At 43.5% G+C, this 14,699-nt stretch overlaps 1 protein-coding gene across 8 annotated transcripts in view; it reads left to right on the plus strand.

Moving 5' to 3' along the window:
- The window catches only part of GLIS3 (GLIS family zinc finger 3), a 547,835-nt gene that overhangs the window by 108,147 nt on the left and 424,989 nt on the right, over nucleotides 1-14,699 (plus strand). For 5 of the 8 annotated variants that reach the window (XM_045043115.1, XM_023243294.2, XM_045043116.1 and 2 more), the window contains exon 2: nucleotides 5,312-5,798. The exons of the other annotated variants lie outside the window; for them this stretch is intronic. In XM_045043115.1, coding sequence (XP_044899050.1) covers nucleotides 5,411-5,798 — 388 coding nt within the window. In that variant the 5' untranslated portion in view covers nucleotides 5,312-5,410. The remainder of the gene's footprint in view (nucleotides 1-5,311; nucleotides 5,799-14,699) is intronic. 8 annotated transcript variants of the gene reach the window in all.

The following is a 14,699-nucleotide window of genomic DNA, read 5'->3' on the forward strand; positions in this document are numbered from 1 at the left end:
AATCTGTCGGTCTCACTGAATAAAGTTATAAAACCACAGAAATGGTCAACCCTCCCTTGTTGTGGGTTACTTTATCATAATTCAGTACCCTCCCTTCCAATTTAGAGAAACGATATTGTACACATCCAAGGCATTTCCTCTATAATATCCTCCAGGTTCACGGGCACATGTTTGCACTCTCCTCTCGTTAAAATTGGAGACAAGAATAATTTTGATTTATTGGTTTCATCTAATATAGCTGTGTTTATATTGTTGCCAATAAAATGACTTACACGATTGGTTTTTGTTTATACAGTCTTTTCTGAGGAGTCAGTCACCTGTGTTAGGACAAGGTACATTCTGCTTATTAAAATGAACTCCTGGGATCTAAGAACATTCAGCTCTATCTGTCCTTGATTGAATTGCAAAATGTGCTTCACACCGCAGCCGTGCATGAGAATAACTTATATTATCTGTCAATAGGCTTTTCATTTCTATATTCTTCAGGCTACAAACGCTGTAACCGGAGAAGCGCAGGGGAATAGCTCAGGTCTATTAATGATCAAGGCAGAGACGTTGAAAAAGCAGTTAATGAAATTATACAATCATTAACCTGAAGGGAAAAGAATAAAAAGAATCAATAAAACCTCTATTTTAGATGGCTTAGATGTATATAAAGAAACCAATTCAGGAGCAGTTTGTTTGCTGACAGTATTTTGTGCCTCATTATCAGGTTTTCTGTGCGGGGTAAGAATAACGCTTGTGGCATAAGGAATGGAAAATGTAACAAAGGCTAAATGTAGCCTAAGGAAATGAAATGATGTATGAAAATTAATAATTAACTGGCTCATCAGATGAATTATGACTCTAGATGAGTTTATTAATGATATTTACTAAGAAAGAGCTCTTGGCTGTAAATAGGCATTATGGAACTCATGTTTTTGGAATGCTCTTGAATGGATGAGTTAACATTGCTTTTCATTTGTTGAATCTTTTAATCTGTGAGCCGCAGTGCCTAGAGTCTTGGGTAGAAGGTAGAGTCATGATTTTGTATTTTGATCAAAGTCATAGCTTTTCCAGAAAACTAGTGAAATCATTAAATGGTTTTGTGGCTGAGTTTCCTTAGCAGTTAAGTAATTTCCTTTTAGACCTGACTTAAAGGAGGATGTTTTAGGAGTTTGAAAGTGGTCAAAGGAAGAATATATTAACTCACATTGACTCATTTGACAAAATGAACATTTTTATTATTTGAACCGATGGAGTATTAAAAACTCTAAATGTATCAATATGTCAGATTCAGAATACCATAAATTTGTACTTTTGGATGTTCCTTGCTTTTCCTTCCTCTTCTTTTTTTTTTCTGTTGATACCTTGGGGAAAGGTACTGGATAGAGGATGAAAGAAAAAGTAGTTCTGGGAAACTTGAGTAAGTTTTTAAATAGAAGGATGCTCTACCAGTGGAATCCTACCACTTAGATTTTGATACTGATGAGTTATGATTTCACTTTTCGTCAAAGCGTAGGCAAACTTAATCCGGATACCATTTTTCAAGGTTGTCTTTTAAGTGTTGTCTTTCGGCACACTGCTGGTGTGCGAGCCTCCTACCAGCTCTTGCTTTGATGGAGTGGATGGAGATTATTATTTTTGCTTCCATGTTTACCCTGTGCCCTTGATTTAAACGTCCTAGGTATAAAATCTACATATTTATCCTTTATCTCTATACGTGGGTATTTTCTTTTAAAGTTTATTTATTTTGAGAGAGACAGAGAGCACAAGCAGGACAGGGGCAGAGAGGGGGACAGAAGATCCGAAGTGGGCTCTGGGCTCTGTGCTGACAGCAGAGAGCCAGATGTGGGGCTCTAACTCATGAACCATGAGATCATGGCCTGAGCCCAAGTTGGATGCTTAACCAACTGAGTCACCCAAGCGCCCCATCAGTAGGTATGTTGGATCATCTTCCTTATCTTAATTATTTTGAAGATCAGAATTTCAAGAGACCTCAGTGATTATGACCAACTTCCTTATTTTATGGATGAAAGCTCTGAGTCCAAAGAAGTTATAAATGATGTGCCACAGGTAGAACTCTGGTGTCCTGCCTTCTAATTGAGTGCTTTTTTTTTTCCCCCACTCTGACTCAATGAGGAAGCGTCTTTCTTAAAAGTTAGCAGTTCATTCCTTTTTTGTTACCAAGTGGACCTAGGATTATAAATGAACATATGGCCTAGCTAAAAAGTATATAAAGTTTTATGGTATCGGTAGATAAAATTGATTTTTAAATTCTGGTCTCTAATGCTTGAAAAATCTGTTGGCATAATTAATGTGAAAACTGGATTATTAAGCATATTTTCACATACAGTTTATTTTTGACTTGAGGCTGGTTTTCTCAGCTCATAAGCCACTGCCCCACTGGCGTTTCTTTACGGTATCAACCGCTTTACTTTCTGGCTGTTGCTTTTCTGGTAATAAAATTTAAGTGCACTTTTTGTTATTGTTGTTACTTCCAACCTAAAGTGATTTAAAACAGGGGCACAGTTTATAAATAAAATAAAATGAAAGTCCAGGTTGACAGGCAAGTATGAGTGTCTGATACTTAATTAACTTCTTAATGCTTTATTTTGCCTGCACACTGACCTTTTTGATGATCTGACCCAATACTAAGTACCTACTTATGTGTTTTTATTCAGATATTTGATGAGAATTCCTTCTTGCATGTGACATTGCTGCCAAAGAAATGACTCCTTTATTTTTAAAAACCTGGAAATGGGCATAGTCTGCAAATCTTCAGACACTGGTCACATGGACTCATAGTGACTCATAATGCCAGTCATGTTGGATGATTCCGTATTTTCAACAAATTGCCGATACAACATATGTATACTTTTATTTATTTATTTAGGTTCGTAGTGAATGAGGGCTCTCTTCTGCAGGGTTCAGAGTACTCAGAAAAAACTACTTTTTAAAATATTTTTTTAATTTTTTTTATTTATTTTTGAGACAGAGAGAGACAGAGCATGAGCAGGGGAGGGGCAGAAAGTAGAGGGAGACACAGAATCCGAAGCAGGCTCCGTGCTCTGAGATACCAGCACAGAGCCCGATGCGGGGCTCGAACTCACGGACCGCGAGATCGTGACCTGAGCCGAAGTCGGACGCTTAACCGACTGAGCTACCCAGGCGCCCCTGGAAAACACTACTTTATGAATTAGTGGAGAATAGATGGCCAATATTCTCTGGCAAAGCACAGAGACATCAAATGACTCTTGCTCATAGTCAACCCAGGAATCAATAGACAGGAAGATAATATACTGGAGTTCTTTTTAAATGGACACAGCAGAAAACGCATTAGAAGTTTTCCAACATGAAAAACCAGCATCTTACAACCAGTTTGATACCAGGGTTCATTTCTTATTGTTCCATAAAACAACTTAAATGATAAGGTTTGGGTAAGCTGGATTTACTTGTCCATTCTTGGGGACTGTAACGGAGGGAAGGGCGGGAGTTAGATATCAGAGTATTTCTCAAGAATGCTTGGCTTGGTAGTATGAAATGTGACAGAATTCTTTTTTTCTAATGTTTATTTATTTTTGAGAGAGAGAGAGAGAGAGAGAGAGGATCCCAAGCAGGCTCCACACTGTCAGCACAGAGCCTGATGCGGGGCTTGATCTCTTGAACTGTGAGATCATGACCTGAGCTGAAATGAAGAGTTGGACACTTAACAACTGAGCCTGGGTGCCTTAGACTAATAGAATTCTTTTTTTTTTCCCAATACTTATTTTTTGAGAGAGAGAAATGCACATGTGCGAGGGGCAGAGAGAGGGGTGACAGAAGATGGGAAGCGGGCTCTGAGCTGTCAGCACAGAGCCCAATGTAGTGCTCGAACCCACCAACCATAAGATCATGACCTGAGCTGAAGTCGGACGCTTAACCGACTGAGCCACCCTGGCATCCCTGGAATTCTTCATGAGGTAGAGAATTGGTAAGGATGAGGAAAACTTTCCAAATGTTGTATTGTTAATAATTTTTGAAGTTTTTCAACATATGGGAACACATAGTTCTGAGGGCACAGCGAGTGCTTGACTTGAAAATCAAAGATTTTTGCTTTCCTAAAAGGATCAAAGAAACAAAAACTCTTTGTAGAGAGTTTTCTCTATGTGATGTTCTGCCCTTGATGACCGATGGAGCCGCTCATTTAGGATTTGGTTGGAAATACTTGGCTAAGACACTGAGTGGGGCGTATAGAAAAAGCAGGAATCATCCAGTTGAGAATATCTGACCACTGCTGCTTTGCACTCAGTCCTGTTTCCTGCATTTGTTCAGCTTTGGCTTCTTTTCATGACTATCCTGTCTGTGGAAAAGAATGCGGATTGTGACTGTGTCTGTCACTCATTTGGAGTAGTGACACTTAATCACCTCATTGAGTCTGTGTACGTTTCGGAGGGCTGTTACAGATCAAGGCAAGGAATGGCCTTTTCTAAAGATTTGTAAGCAGAGAGTACTGACCTTATGATGCACAGATGCGTAATGACGTCCTGTGGTCTTATCAGTCCTTGGTTCTCTGCTGCTTGAGGAAAGGGGTGGTGAATGGCTGATTTACTGTATGTGGAGTATGGTGGACATACTTACCGTTAGAAGGGTTCTTCTTTTGTTATGCTTTCCGTAAAGTGTTTTGCACAGACTTTTTCCTTTTCTAGGGCCTTCATAGAAGGTGAGGGTATGGTGATGTCAATTCTTTTGCCATCCCCATAACTCAGAATCATCATGTTGCTGTGTTTGGATATATGGGCATATGACGTCTTTGCGAGAATCCCAGGCCCGTATTTTTATCTTTTGTAAATCCAGGGACTGTGAAAAATTTGCTCTTACAGTAAAAATCAGAGGTGGTTTGACATCCTTTTCAGAGGCCATATCTTTGGTTTGTTTCCTGGAAACGTTGAAGCAATTGGTCTCATAGCTCATGAGGTGATGCTTTGGGTTTCCTAAGACTCACTGTAGCAGAAGTGAACTAGGATGGTCAGATCCTCTGGGGAGCAAAATAAGTTTCATCCTGCAAGCTGGCACCAGTTGATTGGTTGTAGTTGCCAAGAGCCCTGTATTGAGAAGGGCTCAGTGGTAAATACAACAATGCAGTGATCCATAACCCATGTCTACCGTGAATGCAGGAAGGGAGAGTGCCTGCCAGTGAACCATGTATTTGATGACCCTGCCTTGCATAAAAGGCTGTTTTGCTAAGACTGCTTCTTTTCCTCCTTATGTGAATGCTACACAGGTTGAAAATTCACTGTGACTTATTCTCATTTTTACCTTTAAAAATGCCTGCATTTATTTTTTTAAACAGGCTAATAACCCACACCATGGATAACTTATTGGACTTTGCCTGAAAGGACTCATTAGTTCCATTGGATACTTGACCATCCTGGCCACGGGTTTTTTCAGAATGAATGGAAGGTCATGCAGCATGAGTCTCCACCGGACATCAGGAAGCCCGCAGGGGCCTGGGATGGTCAGTGGCCAACACATTCCTCCCATCCGAGCCCACTCTGGGACTCCTGGCCCCTCGTCCTGTGGCAGCACGTTGAGCTCTGCCATCGGAAGCCTTGCTAACAGCCTGCATCTCAAGATGCCCTCGGGAGGAGGGCTGGCTCCTCAGAGCAGCATGGCCGAGAGCCCCCTCCGTCTGCCCGCCTTGAGCCCCCGGAGACAAGTGCTCACCAATGGGAAGCCACGATTCCAGGTCACCCAGGCTGGAGGCATGTCAGGGCCACACACTTTAAAGCCAAAGCATCAGGAGTTTGGAAGTCCTTTTCCTCCAAATCCTGGGAAAGGTAGGATTGTCTTTCTGGGATCTTTTACAAGTGGAAACTAGTTTTTTCTCCCCTGGTTCCTCCTCTGCCAGCAAATCATATGGAAAGATAGGTGATTGAGTGTCAGGGTCAGAGCTGATGGTCTCACAGTAGGTAGCTTACTTGGCCAGGGGGTGGGTGTGGATGTGCGTGTGAGGGTGCGGAGGCCACAGTGGCAAACGTGATACCTTGTGGGACCGTGAAGCAGAGTGGAAGGCGAGACAGATCAGAAACATGGATGAGGGTGGGTGGGCGGTGGAAGGTGGAAGGGTGACTTGAGAGAGGTCCTGCCCTCTGGACACACAAAGGGGCTGGATGCCGAAGGCCATGGAAGGTTGGCGGCGGGGGGGGGGCGGCGGCCAGAAGGGTCATGGTGCTAGTTGGGTGCCAGAAGACAGGTTTGGAAAGAAAAGGATAAAAGAGGAGAGATTTTAATAGCCAATAAAGTGAAGAATTAGTACACAGAAATGATAAAAAATTATTCCTAGAGCAGAGCCCGTAAGTTTTGTAACAAAGCTGGTGACAAGAGTGAAGAAAGCTAGAAGAGAAAGTGAAGGGGTATGTGTTGGGGCCTGTGGAGAACTGGAAAACTGGGTTAATTGAAATGCGGAGAGAATGTGCTTTTAATTCAGCAGTATTTGGTTAATGTGCATTTGAAATGAAAGAATAATTGTTGGAGAATAGCAGATTATTTGAATGAAACACTCTCTCTAGAAACCGGTGTTGACTTAATGAGTTATATTGCAAATGAGATGTGTATTTGGGCTAGAAAGAGAAAGACCGTGTATCTCCTGTGAACTACAGCTTTGTTATGTAAAATAGCACAATTATCTGTTCCTTTAGGTATTTTTAGCATTTGGTTTTAAATGTTTATATTTAAAGTGTTTGCACTACGAAAGGGAATTGCTAGCAGCCCAAGTGGCCATTCACCCACTTAACTGATAGCTCACCCAGTTAGGGTGAATAATTATTTGTATCAGGCAAATAACCAAAAAGTTGTTTTAGTGTCTCCGTACTCCTCCCCATGGTATAAATGGGTCGATTAAGGAAAAGCCTGAAACATGTATGTCGCTTTTTTCCTATTTATTTATTTATTTATTTATTTATTTATTTATTGGTTTAGGGTTGGTTTGAGGTTGTTTTGTTTCTTACACCTGCTGATGTTTAGTATGAGTATAGGAAACACTTCTCCTGGGTCTGCATCCAAACCCCATTGTTGTCAGGGTGCTGTGTCCCTGGTGTGACAAGCTATGTTCCTTGATGTCAAGCTCACGTGCTTGGGTTTTCAGGGGCCGAGACCTAGTAAAATCTTTCAGCCCCTGCTGGTCTAGTATGCCGTAGCTTGCTTTCGTCTATACTTGTGTTGAAAGCCTGACTGGCGATGATAGTCGAAGTCTTCCAATATGTCGAAGACTTCCAATATGCGATCTCAGTTATTCCCCACGATGGCCCTGAGTCGGACGCTACTGTTAATTGACTGATACAGGAACTAAGGTCTAGGAAGTAGAAGTGACTTCAGCATTGCCAGCTGGTCAGGAGTTTGGGGATGTTACTTTGATGGTGACCAGAAGTGGTTATAAGTGTACTCGTGGTTTAGGAAAAATGCTTCAAGTAATCCAGGGACAGTGAACTCTCAGGGTTAATACATCCTGGAACTCAGGTAAAATGTAAGCATTAGTTTACCTGCCTCCCTCCCCCCCCCCGCCCCCCGCCCCCAAGTCTCCTCTTTTTAACTTTCTGGCTCCTTGCACAGCTTCTGAGCTCGTGGCATCTGTTTTGGATGTGCATGGATGGGGTGTGCATGAGCATGGGCCAGGGGTTGAGGACAGCCGTGTTACCATCCTTTCTGGCCTCGGTAGCTTGGCCACTCTAGATGGTGCCAGTGGTGGCTGAATGTGTCTCTTTCAGATCTCAGTTGACAGTTCCTAAGCTAAGCCAATAACTGGTTGAAGATGGTGTCCTGGACCGTTTGAACTCCATCCAATCGTTTACTCAACAGAGAATTATTGAGCATGTACTATAGGTGAGCCACTGTCCTAGGGTTACAGTAGCCAGTGGGACACAGTCCGGCCCTCAAGGAGTTAGGAGAATTCAGACAAATGAATGGGCAGTTAAAGCACAATTCGGGCTCTGGTAGCGATACACTGAGGGCACTAGGGCCACATTTGGAGGGTTCCCAGCCTGTGCTCGATGAGTGGATTTGGAAGGAGAGTAGGATATCTGGGCGGAACCTGAAGGATAAGTAGCTAGCCTTGCAGGCATGCAGATTGTATGTCGTGTGTGTGTGCACGCATGTGTGCGTCTGTGCACATGTGTAGGTATGTGTGCGAGAGATGCCGTCCGGAACCTATTCTAGATAGAGAGACAAACACCCTCAAACCCTGGAGAGAGAGATCATGGTGCATTTCATTAACTTCTGCCTGATTCTACCCTGGGGAGTGTACAGACTGTGGTAGGAGACGAGACTGGGACAGGAATAAGCAGAGGCCAGATAAAGGTTATGAATGGTGTGCTGAGGAGTTCGGATCTACCTTGACCCTCTGCGAGTTGCGGAAGGGTTTTAGCCCTGGGGATGATGTGATGGAATGGTGTGATAAACTTGAGGTCGACATCTCTCCCGGGATTTGTCATCGCTTTCTTATGCGTTGTTGACATTGTCATGACCCAGAGAGAGAGGTACCAAAGAGCCTGTGACTCTGTGGGTATATTAGTTAGGGGGTTCTCTAGCAAAATAGATCCTATAGGAAATATATCTCTGCCTGTGTCTGTACCTGTACCTGTATCTGAATAGAGTGTGGAGGCTGACCGTTGCCAAGAAATGGAAGACGAGTCAGCAAGCTGAAGACCCGGGAAAGCTGATGGCTGGCGTAGCCCCTTTCTGAAGGCCAGCAGGTGGGAAACACGCCCACGAAGAACCAAAGTTTCAGTTTGAGTCCAAAGGCAGGAAAAGATGCTGACGTCCCGGTGTGAAGGCAGTCATTCAGGGAAGAGTTCTCTCTTGCCTGGTGGAAAGTCAGCCTTTTAGTCCCTTCAGACCTTCAACTGATTGGGGAGGTCTATCTGCATTAGGAAGAACAATCTCTTTTACTCAGTCCGCTGATTTAAATGTGCGTCACATCTGAAAACACTCACAGGAGCACCCATAATGATATCTGACCAAATATCCGGGCCCCTGATGACCCGCTGAAGTTGACGTAAAACTGTCACAGTGGGGTACCATTACTTTGGGGCCAAGTGCCGTTTACAGGGTGGCGAAGAAAACACACTTTCTAGGCCTTGAGAGTGACTATACCATCTCTCAGGAATCCAGCAGAACTTTGTACAGAAAATATGTTCTCTAAGGATTGCCACACAAACACATACCTGACTCCAAGCCGTATCTAGTGGGAGCCTTGTAAGAAATAGAAACTTAATTGTAGTGTTTATGTTACTTAAGGAGTAAGTTCCACTCAACTGAAGACTCACGTAACAGTGGCTTTCCCATCACAGAGCACGGTTCTCGGGTCGTGTGCCAAGGGCCCTGGAGCACCCAGCAAACTCGGGGAGCCGTGGGTATGTTTACTCTTGAGGGAAACAGAGAAGATGTGGCGTCCTTTGGACACCAGGCAAACCGCTAGCTTGAGGAGGTTCAGACTTTGAACACTAGATTGCCCGTGCTGCTTCTAGTGGTGTCAAAGCTTTGCAAAGCTACCCTTTCAGTAGTTGTGATGACAGAGCCGGCGCTTGGTGGGCCAAAAGGTGGGAGCAGCCCAAGTGGAGGCGAATGAATGGATAAACAGTACGTTATGTCTCATGCACACAACGGAATATTCTTCAGCCTTAAAAAGGAAGGAAATTCTGACACCCAGTACAACATGGATGAACCTTGAAGACACGATGCTGAGTGCATCATGCCAGGCACAAAAAGACAGATGCTATATAGCTGTTCTTATACGAGGTTCCTAGGAGAGTGAAATCACAGAGACAGAAAGTAGACTGGTGGTGGCTGTGGACTGGAGGGAGGGGCAGTGGGGAGTTGTGGAGATGCACGCTGATGCTTGCACAGCAGTGTGAATGCACTAAATACACCCTTAAAAAATGGTTAAGGGGCTCCTGGGTGGCCCAGTTAAGTGTCCGACTTCAGCTCAGGTCATGATCCCACAGTTCATCGGTTCGAGCTCCGCGTCGGGCTCTGTGCTGACCGTGTGGAGCCTGCTTGGTATCCTCCCCCCCCCCCCCCCGCTACTCCACCTCTCTCTCTTTCTCTCTCTGCTCCTCCCCCACGTGTGCTCTCTCTCTCCAATAAATAAATAAATAAATAAATAAATAAATAAATAAATAAACAAACACAACTGTTTCACGTGGGGGGGGCATCTGGCTGGCTCAGTCAGTGGTGAGTGACTCTTGATCTCGAGGTTGTGAGTTTGAGCCCCACGTTGGGGGGGAAAGATTACTTAAATAAATAAACTTTAAAGCAAAACAAAAATGGTTAAGGTGGTCAGTTTTATGTTAGGTATATTTTATCATAATAAAAACAAGCAAGTACTAAGTGAAAATCCGTGTGGATTGAGGAGGAGCTGAAGGTGATGGTGGTATTCGAGCCAATTCTGAGAGCTGTGGTATTCAGAGGGCATCAGCGGAGTGCACATCCCATCAGTAGCAGTGTCCGTTTAAGAATGAAAGAAAGATGCTTTTATTTTTTTAACAACTTTATTAGTATTTATTTATTTTTGAGAGAGAGAGGAGAGAGCGAGCGAGCGAGCACATGAGCAGGGGAGGGGCAGAGAGAGAGGGAGACACAGAATCCGAAGCCGGCTCCAGGCTCCGAGCTGTCAGCACAGATGCCCACGCGGGGCTCGAACCCACAAACCGTGAGATCATGGCCTGAGCCAAAGTCGGACACTTAACCGACTGAGCCACCCCGGCGCCCCAAGGTACTTTTATTCTTAATAGTATGCATATTATTTTTTTCAAACAGCTAGTAAGTTGTTAGTACATAAATACTATTAAGTTGTTGACACTTAACATCTTAATAAAGGGTAGTGTTAGGTGTTCCTTTTGGCCTGGAGGCACCATGAGGAAATTACTGAGACACTAAGAGTGCCACGAACCGAGAACGTTGTGGGAGCCTCTGTCACAGGAGTTAATTTTTCTCGCACAAAGAGCAGCCGGGCAGGTGGTACAGCTCATGGTTAGAAGCTCAGGGATGTCGGGCCCACGATCGCGGGGCTTCCCCCCAACTTTCCCTGCTCTTGCCCTGGAGTCTGTCTTCCGAGAAGGGTGTAGGGGGTTGCGGGTGGGGTTGGGCGGGAAGGAGGACAAAAGGCAAAAGGAGGAACGGACAAGTCCTCCCAAATCACACCCACAGGAGCCCCGCCCAACTACGCCTACTTAGTCCTACGTAACTCCCTTCATAAATAAGGCTCATTCTTTTCTCCTGAGTTTATCTTTCTAAAAAAAGTTGGATTTTATCTTATTTTGTATTATGTTCTATTACCTCGCCTTTCGCTTTCAGCATTTGCTACCTTTCTCTTTCTCTTCCTCAAGCAGGTTGAACCACTTGGAAATAAGCTGCAGGCATTCTGACACTTCACCCCCAAATTCCTTAGCAGGTGTCTTTCACGTTTACAGCCAGAATACGTTAATCATGACCAAGGAATTTAACTTTGATCCAGTAGTATCGCTTGTATATAGTTACATCTTAGAATACATGTTTACATCTTAAAATAGAATACATATTCAGAGCAATTTTTATAACGTTATTTTATGTTTTATTTTACGTGTCATACTGTTTTCCCCCCACTTGTAACCCATTATGTGTCCTCTGTTAGCTGTTCTTTTCCTTTGGTCCCGCATCCAGTCAGGCATCCTGCGTTACATTTGGTTGTCATGTCTCTTTAGTCTCCTTTTTTCTGGAATGGCCCTCTGCCCCTGTCTTTCCTTTGTGTTTCATGGCAGACCATGTCGATATTTTCAAGTTCAGGTCACTTGTTTTGTCTCCCAGTTTGGCTGTCTAATCATCTCTTTGTGATCAGGTTCCGGTTCAACATTTCTGGCAGGAGGACTACACAGGGTGTTTGTGCGGGCCCTGGTGCATCACACCAGGAGCCCGGAAGGCTCAAGTATCCTGGTGTTGGTGATGCTGCTTTGATCATTTGGCTGAGGTGGGGTCCCAGGATCTCCACATTGTGGACCCTTCCCCTTTCAAACCTGATGCATAATATCATGCAGATATCTTGTTCTCCATCAGCGATGCTTGTGTGAGTCAGTCATCATGTTATTAATTGCCTAATGGTGATTTTCTGATTCCGGTATCCCTTCTCTGCTTATTAGTTGGTATTCTTCTTGCAAGAAGAATTCCTCTCTCTCCTTTTTTTCGAGAACCACTCTAGACCTCATGTATTCTTTTTAAAAATCCACTGTGTCGTGATTCATTACCATCACTTATCTTTTTGATGCTCAAATTGTCCCAGCCCTGGCAGGTGCGAGCCCCTTCATGCCAGTTCGTGTGGCCTTTTGATAAGTTCCCATTAAGCACTTCCTTGCATTCACGCGTGACAGGATGTTCTAGGTCCACTTATGCTTACTTCCCTGCCCTAGACTCGGAATCAGCCATTTTTCCAAGAAGCTCGGGTCCCTTTTAGTGGGAAATATTTGGAAAACTGGACGAAGCGTGCTTTTATTGGCTCTGGGGTGCCCTTGCTTCTAGGCCCCGTGTGTGCACAGAGTTAGGAGATCTATCGGAAGAAGGTAACAGAATGGAGCCCTTCCTCACACATTCACTCGTCAGTGGGATCACTGGTTCTCCGCAGTGTCCGTGTGTCTGTTGATTGGCTCTGTGCTTCCATAAAAGGGTGTTTTTAGCTTTACCTTTCTCAGATAGTAGAGGTTAGTTTTAACAATGATTTCTTTCTACATGTGAATGTTTAATGTACTGAGGTGAGAATGTTTGTATTTATCTGGGCTACTGCCTGAGCTGCGGGATGTTCCCTAGCTGGCCGCCTCCTGGCCCTGCTAAGATTGGGGAGTAAAGAACCCCACTTATCTTGTACCCGTAATGGCATTTCTCCCTACTTGCTGTTTCATAGTTATGGATTGTAATTAGACTGGTGGAAATGCATTTTTCAAAGCATCTGGGAAATCAGCTTTATGATCCTCACTTTAAGCACATTTGACACAGCTATTTAAATATTTAAGACAACTCCACATTCGCAGTCCCCGTAGGACCATATAATTGGGAAGATTTTCATTGTAAAGGTTTTTTATTTTACTTGAGGGCCTCTGACATTTCTTGTTGGGCTCTGCTGTCCTTGGAGACAAAGGGAGTTAGTTATTTATTAGCGCTTGTGGGTTATTCATTATTGTTGGTCAGAAAAAGCAGAATAATATCAACAAAGGACAGTAATTGGGATTAAAAAACTCTTTTGTATAACTTAAGGTTGGTGTCTCTTGTAAAGACCTGTTTTTTTTTTTTTTTTCTTTAAATGTGTGAACCTGGGAGGTCTAGAGACTAGTTGTACTTTAAATAATACATCAGATTTTATTTTGATTTTTTTACTGTTTGTGGTTTGCTAATTCAATTGGTTATAACCTGGAGCTTAGGTTACTGCTTGATTCCTTAGTGGGTCAGTTAGCTTCATATTTTTTCCCCCACCGCCACATTATAAATTTTAAAATGCTGCCACTGATTTAAAATGTTACTTTCCTGTATCATTCCTTCACTTATGTTTATTCCTGGACAAACCATGAAAAAAAAATTCTGCTGACAGCAGTGAGTGAATCGTGTCGAATGTTGTTATGTTAGCGCTGGGTTAAGAATAGCAAATGGGGTCTTGCATTTTTGAAGAGATGCATTGATATATTGATTGATATATTCAATCAGTTAATTTAGTGCATTGATAGATTGACTGATCTATCAATCAGTTAATTCTGTGCATTGATATATTGATTGATACATTCGCTACTGAAAGTTGGGGCAAAATACTTGGTTACTTTTTTTTTTTCACTTCTGCTTTTTAATCACTTGTATTTCCTTGCACTTCCAATGTGGCTTCCTGTAGAATTAGAGCAAATAAAGTTAATATTCCATAAAAGGTTCCAGAAATAACCAAACCAGCCAGAGACCAGAGGCATTATTCCAGTTGAGGTAGCCACGGTTTTCATTTCGCCTCGCCAACAGCACAGGTGAAACACCCTGTTTACTTTTGTTTCCTCTTTGGGCTACACGGTCTATACTTTGTGTGATTTATTGTTGCAGCGTGTAAATCAAATTGATGATGGATTTCCAAGTATTACTGAACAGCAGGCATGGTTTGTTCTAGTTATAAAAGTGATTTGTCAATCCCACGATATTCCCCCTTTCAAAGAACGTATTCCATTAGCACTCCCTGCCCCCTAGAAGTGCCTCTGATACTGTAGAATGCCAAGCTGGAATATAGCATCCGCTGTAGCATTTTCTAAGACTGTTAAATAGTAACAGCTTCGGACTTGCACGGTGCTTTAGAGTTCACAAACTTGCATATTGATGGTCCCCTATGATTTGAGCAAAGGTTCCATCCTATGGGGCAGGGCAGGTGTGACCGGCCCCGTTTTAGGGATTAAGAGACTGAGGCTCGGTTTGCTGGCGATCTCATCCTCTGCTCACTGTGCGCGGGTTGATGCCTGGTAGGCCTCCACGGTGTGAGAGCTCCTGCTACAGGAGTTCTGAGAAACCCTGTTCCCCTCTCCCTCAGAGTTTCTGGTTGCTGCCTTCGGGAACAAGAACACCTGTAAAACTCACTGCCGTTCAGCTGCGCTTTCCATCTTGTACTTGGTGATTTCCAATAATAGGCCCTTCTGAGCGTGGGGGAGGTGGGGGGCACTGTCTACCTGGGCAGGAATCAGGCCGTGTTTGCGTGAGGGCCG

This window comes from Felis catus, chromosome D4 (genome assembly GCF_018350175.1).
Source record: "Felis catus isolate Fca126 chromosome D4, F.catus_Fca126_mat1.0, whole genome shotgun sequence".
Classification (NCBI taxonomy): domain Eukaryota; kingdom Metazoa; phylum Chordata; class Mammalia; order Carnivora; family Felidae; genus Felis; species Felis catus.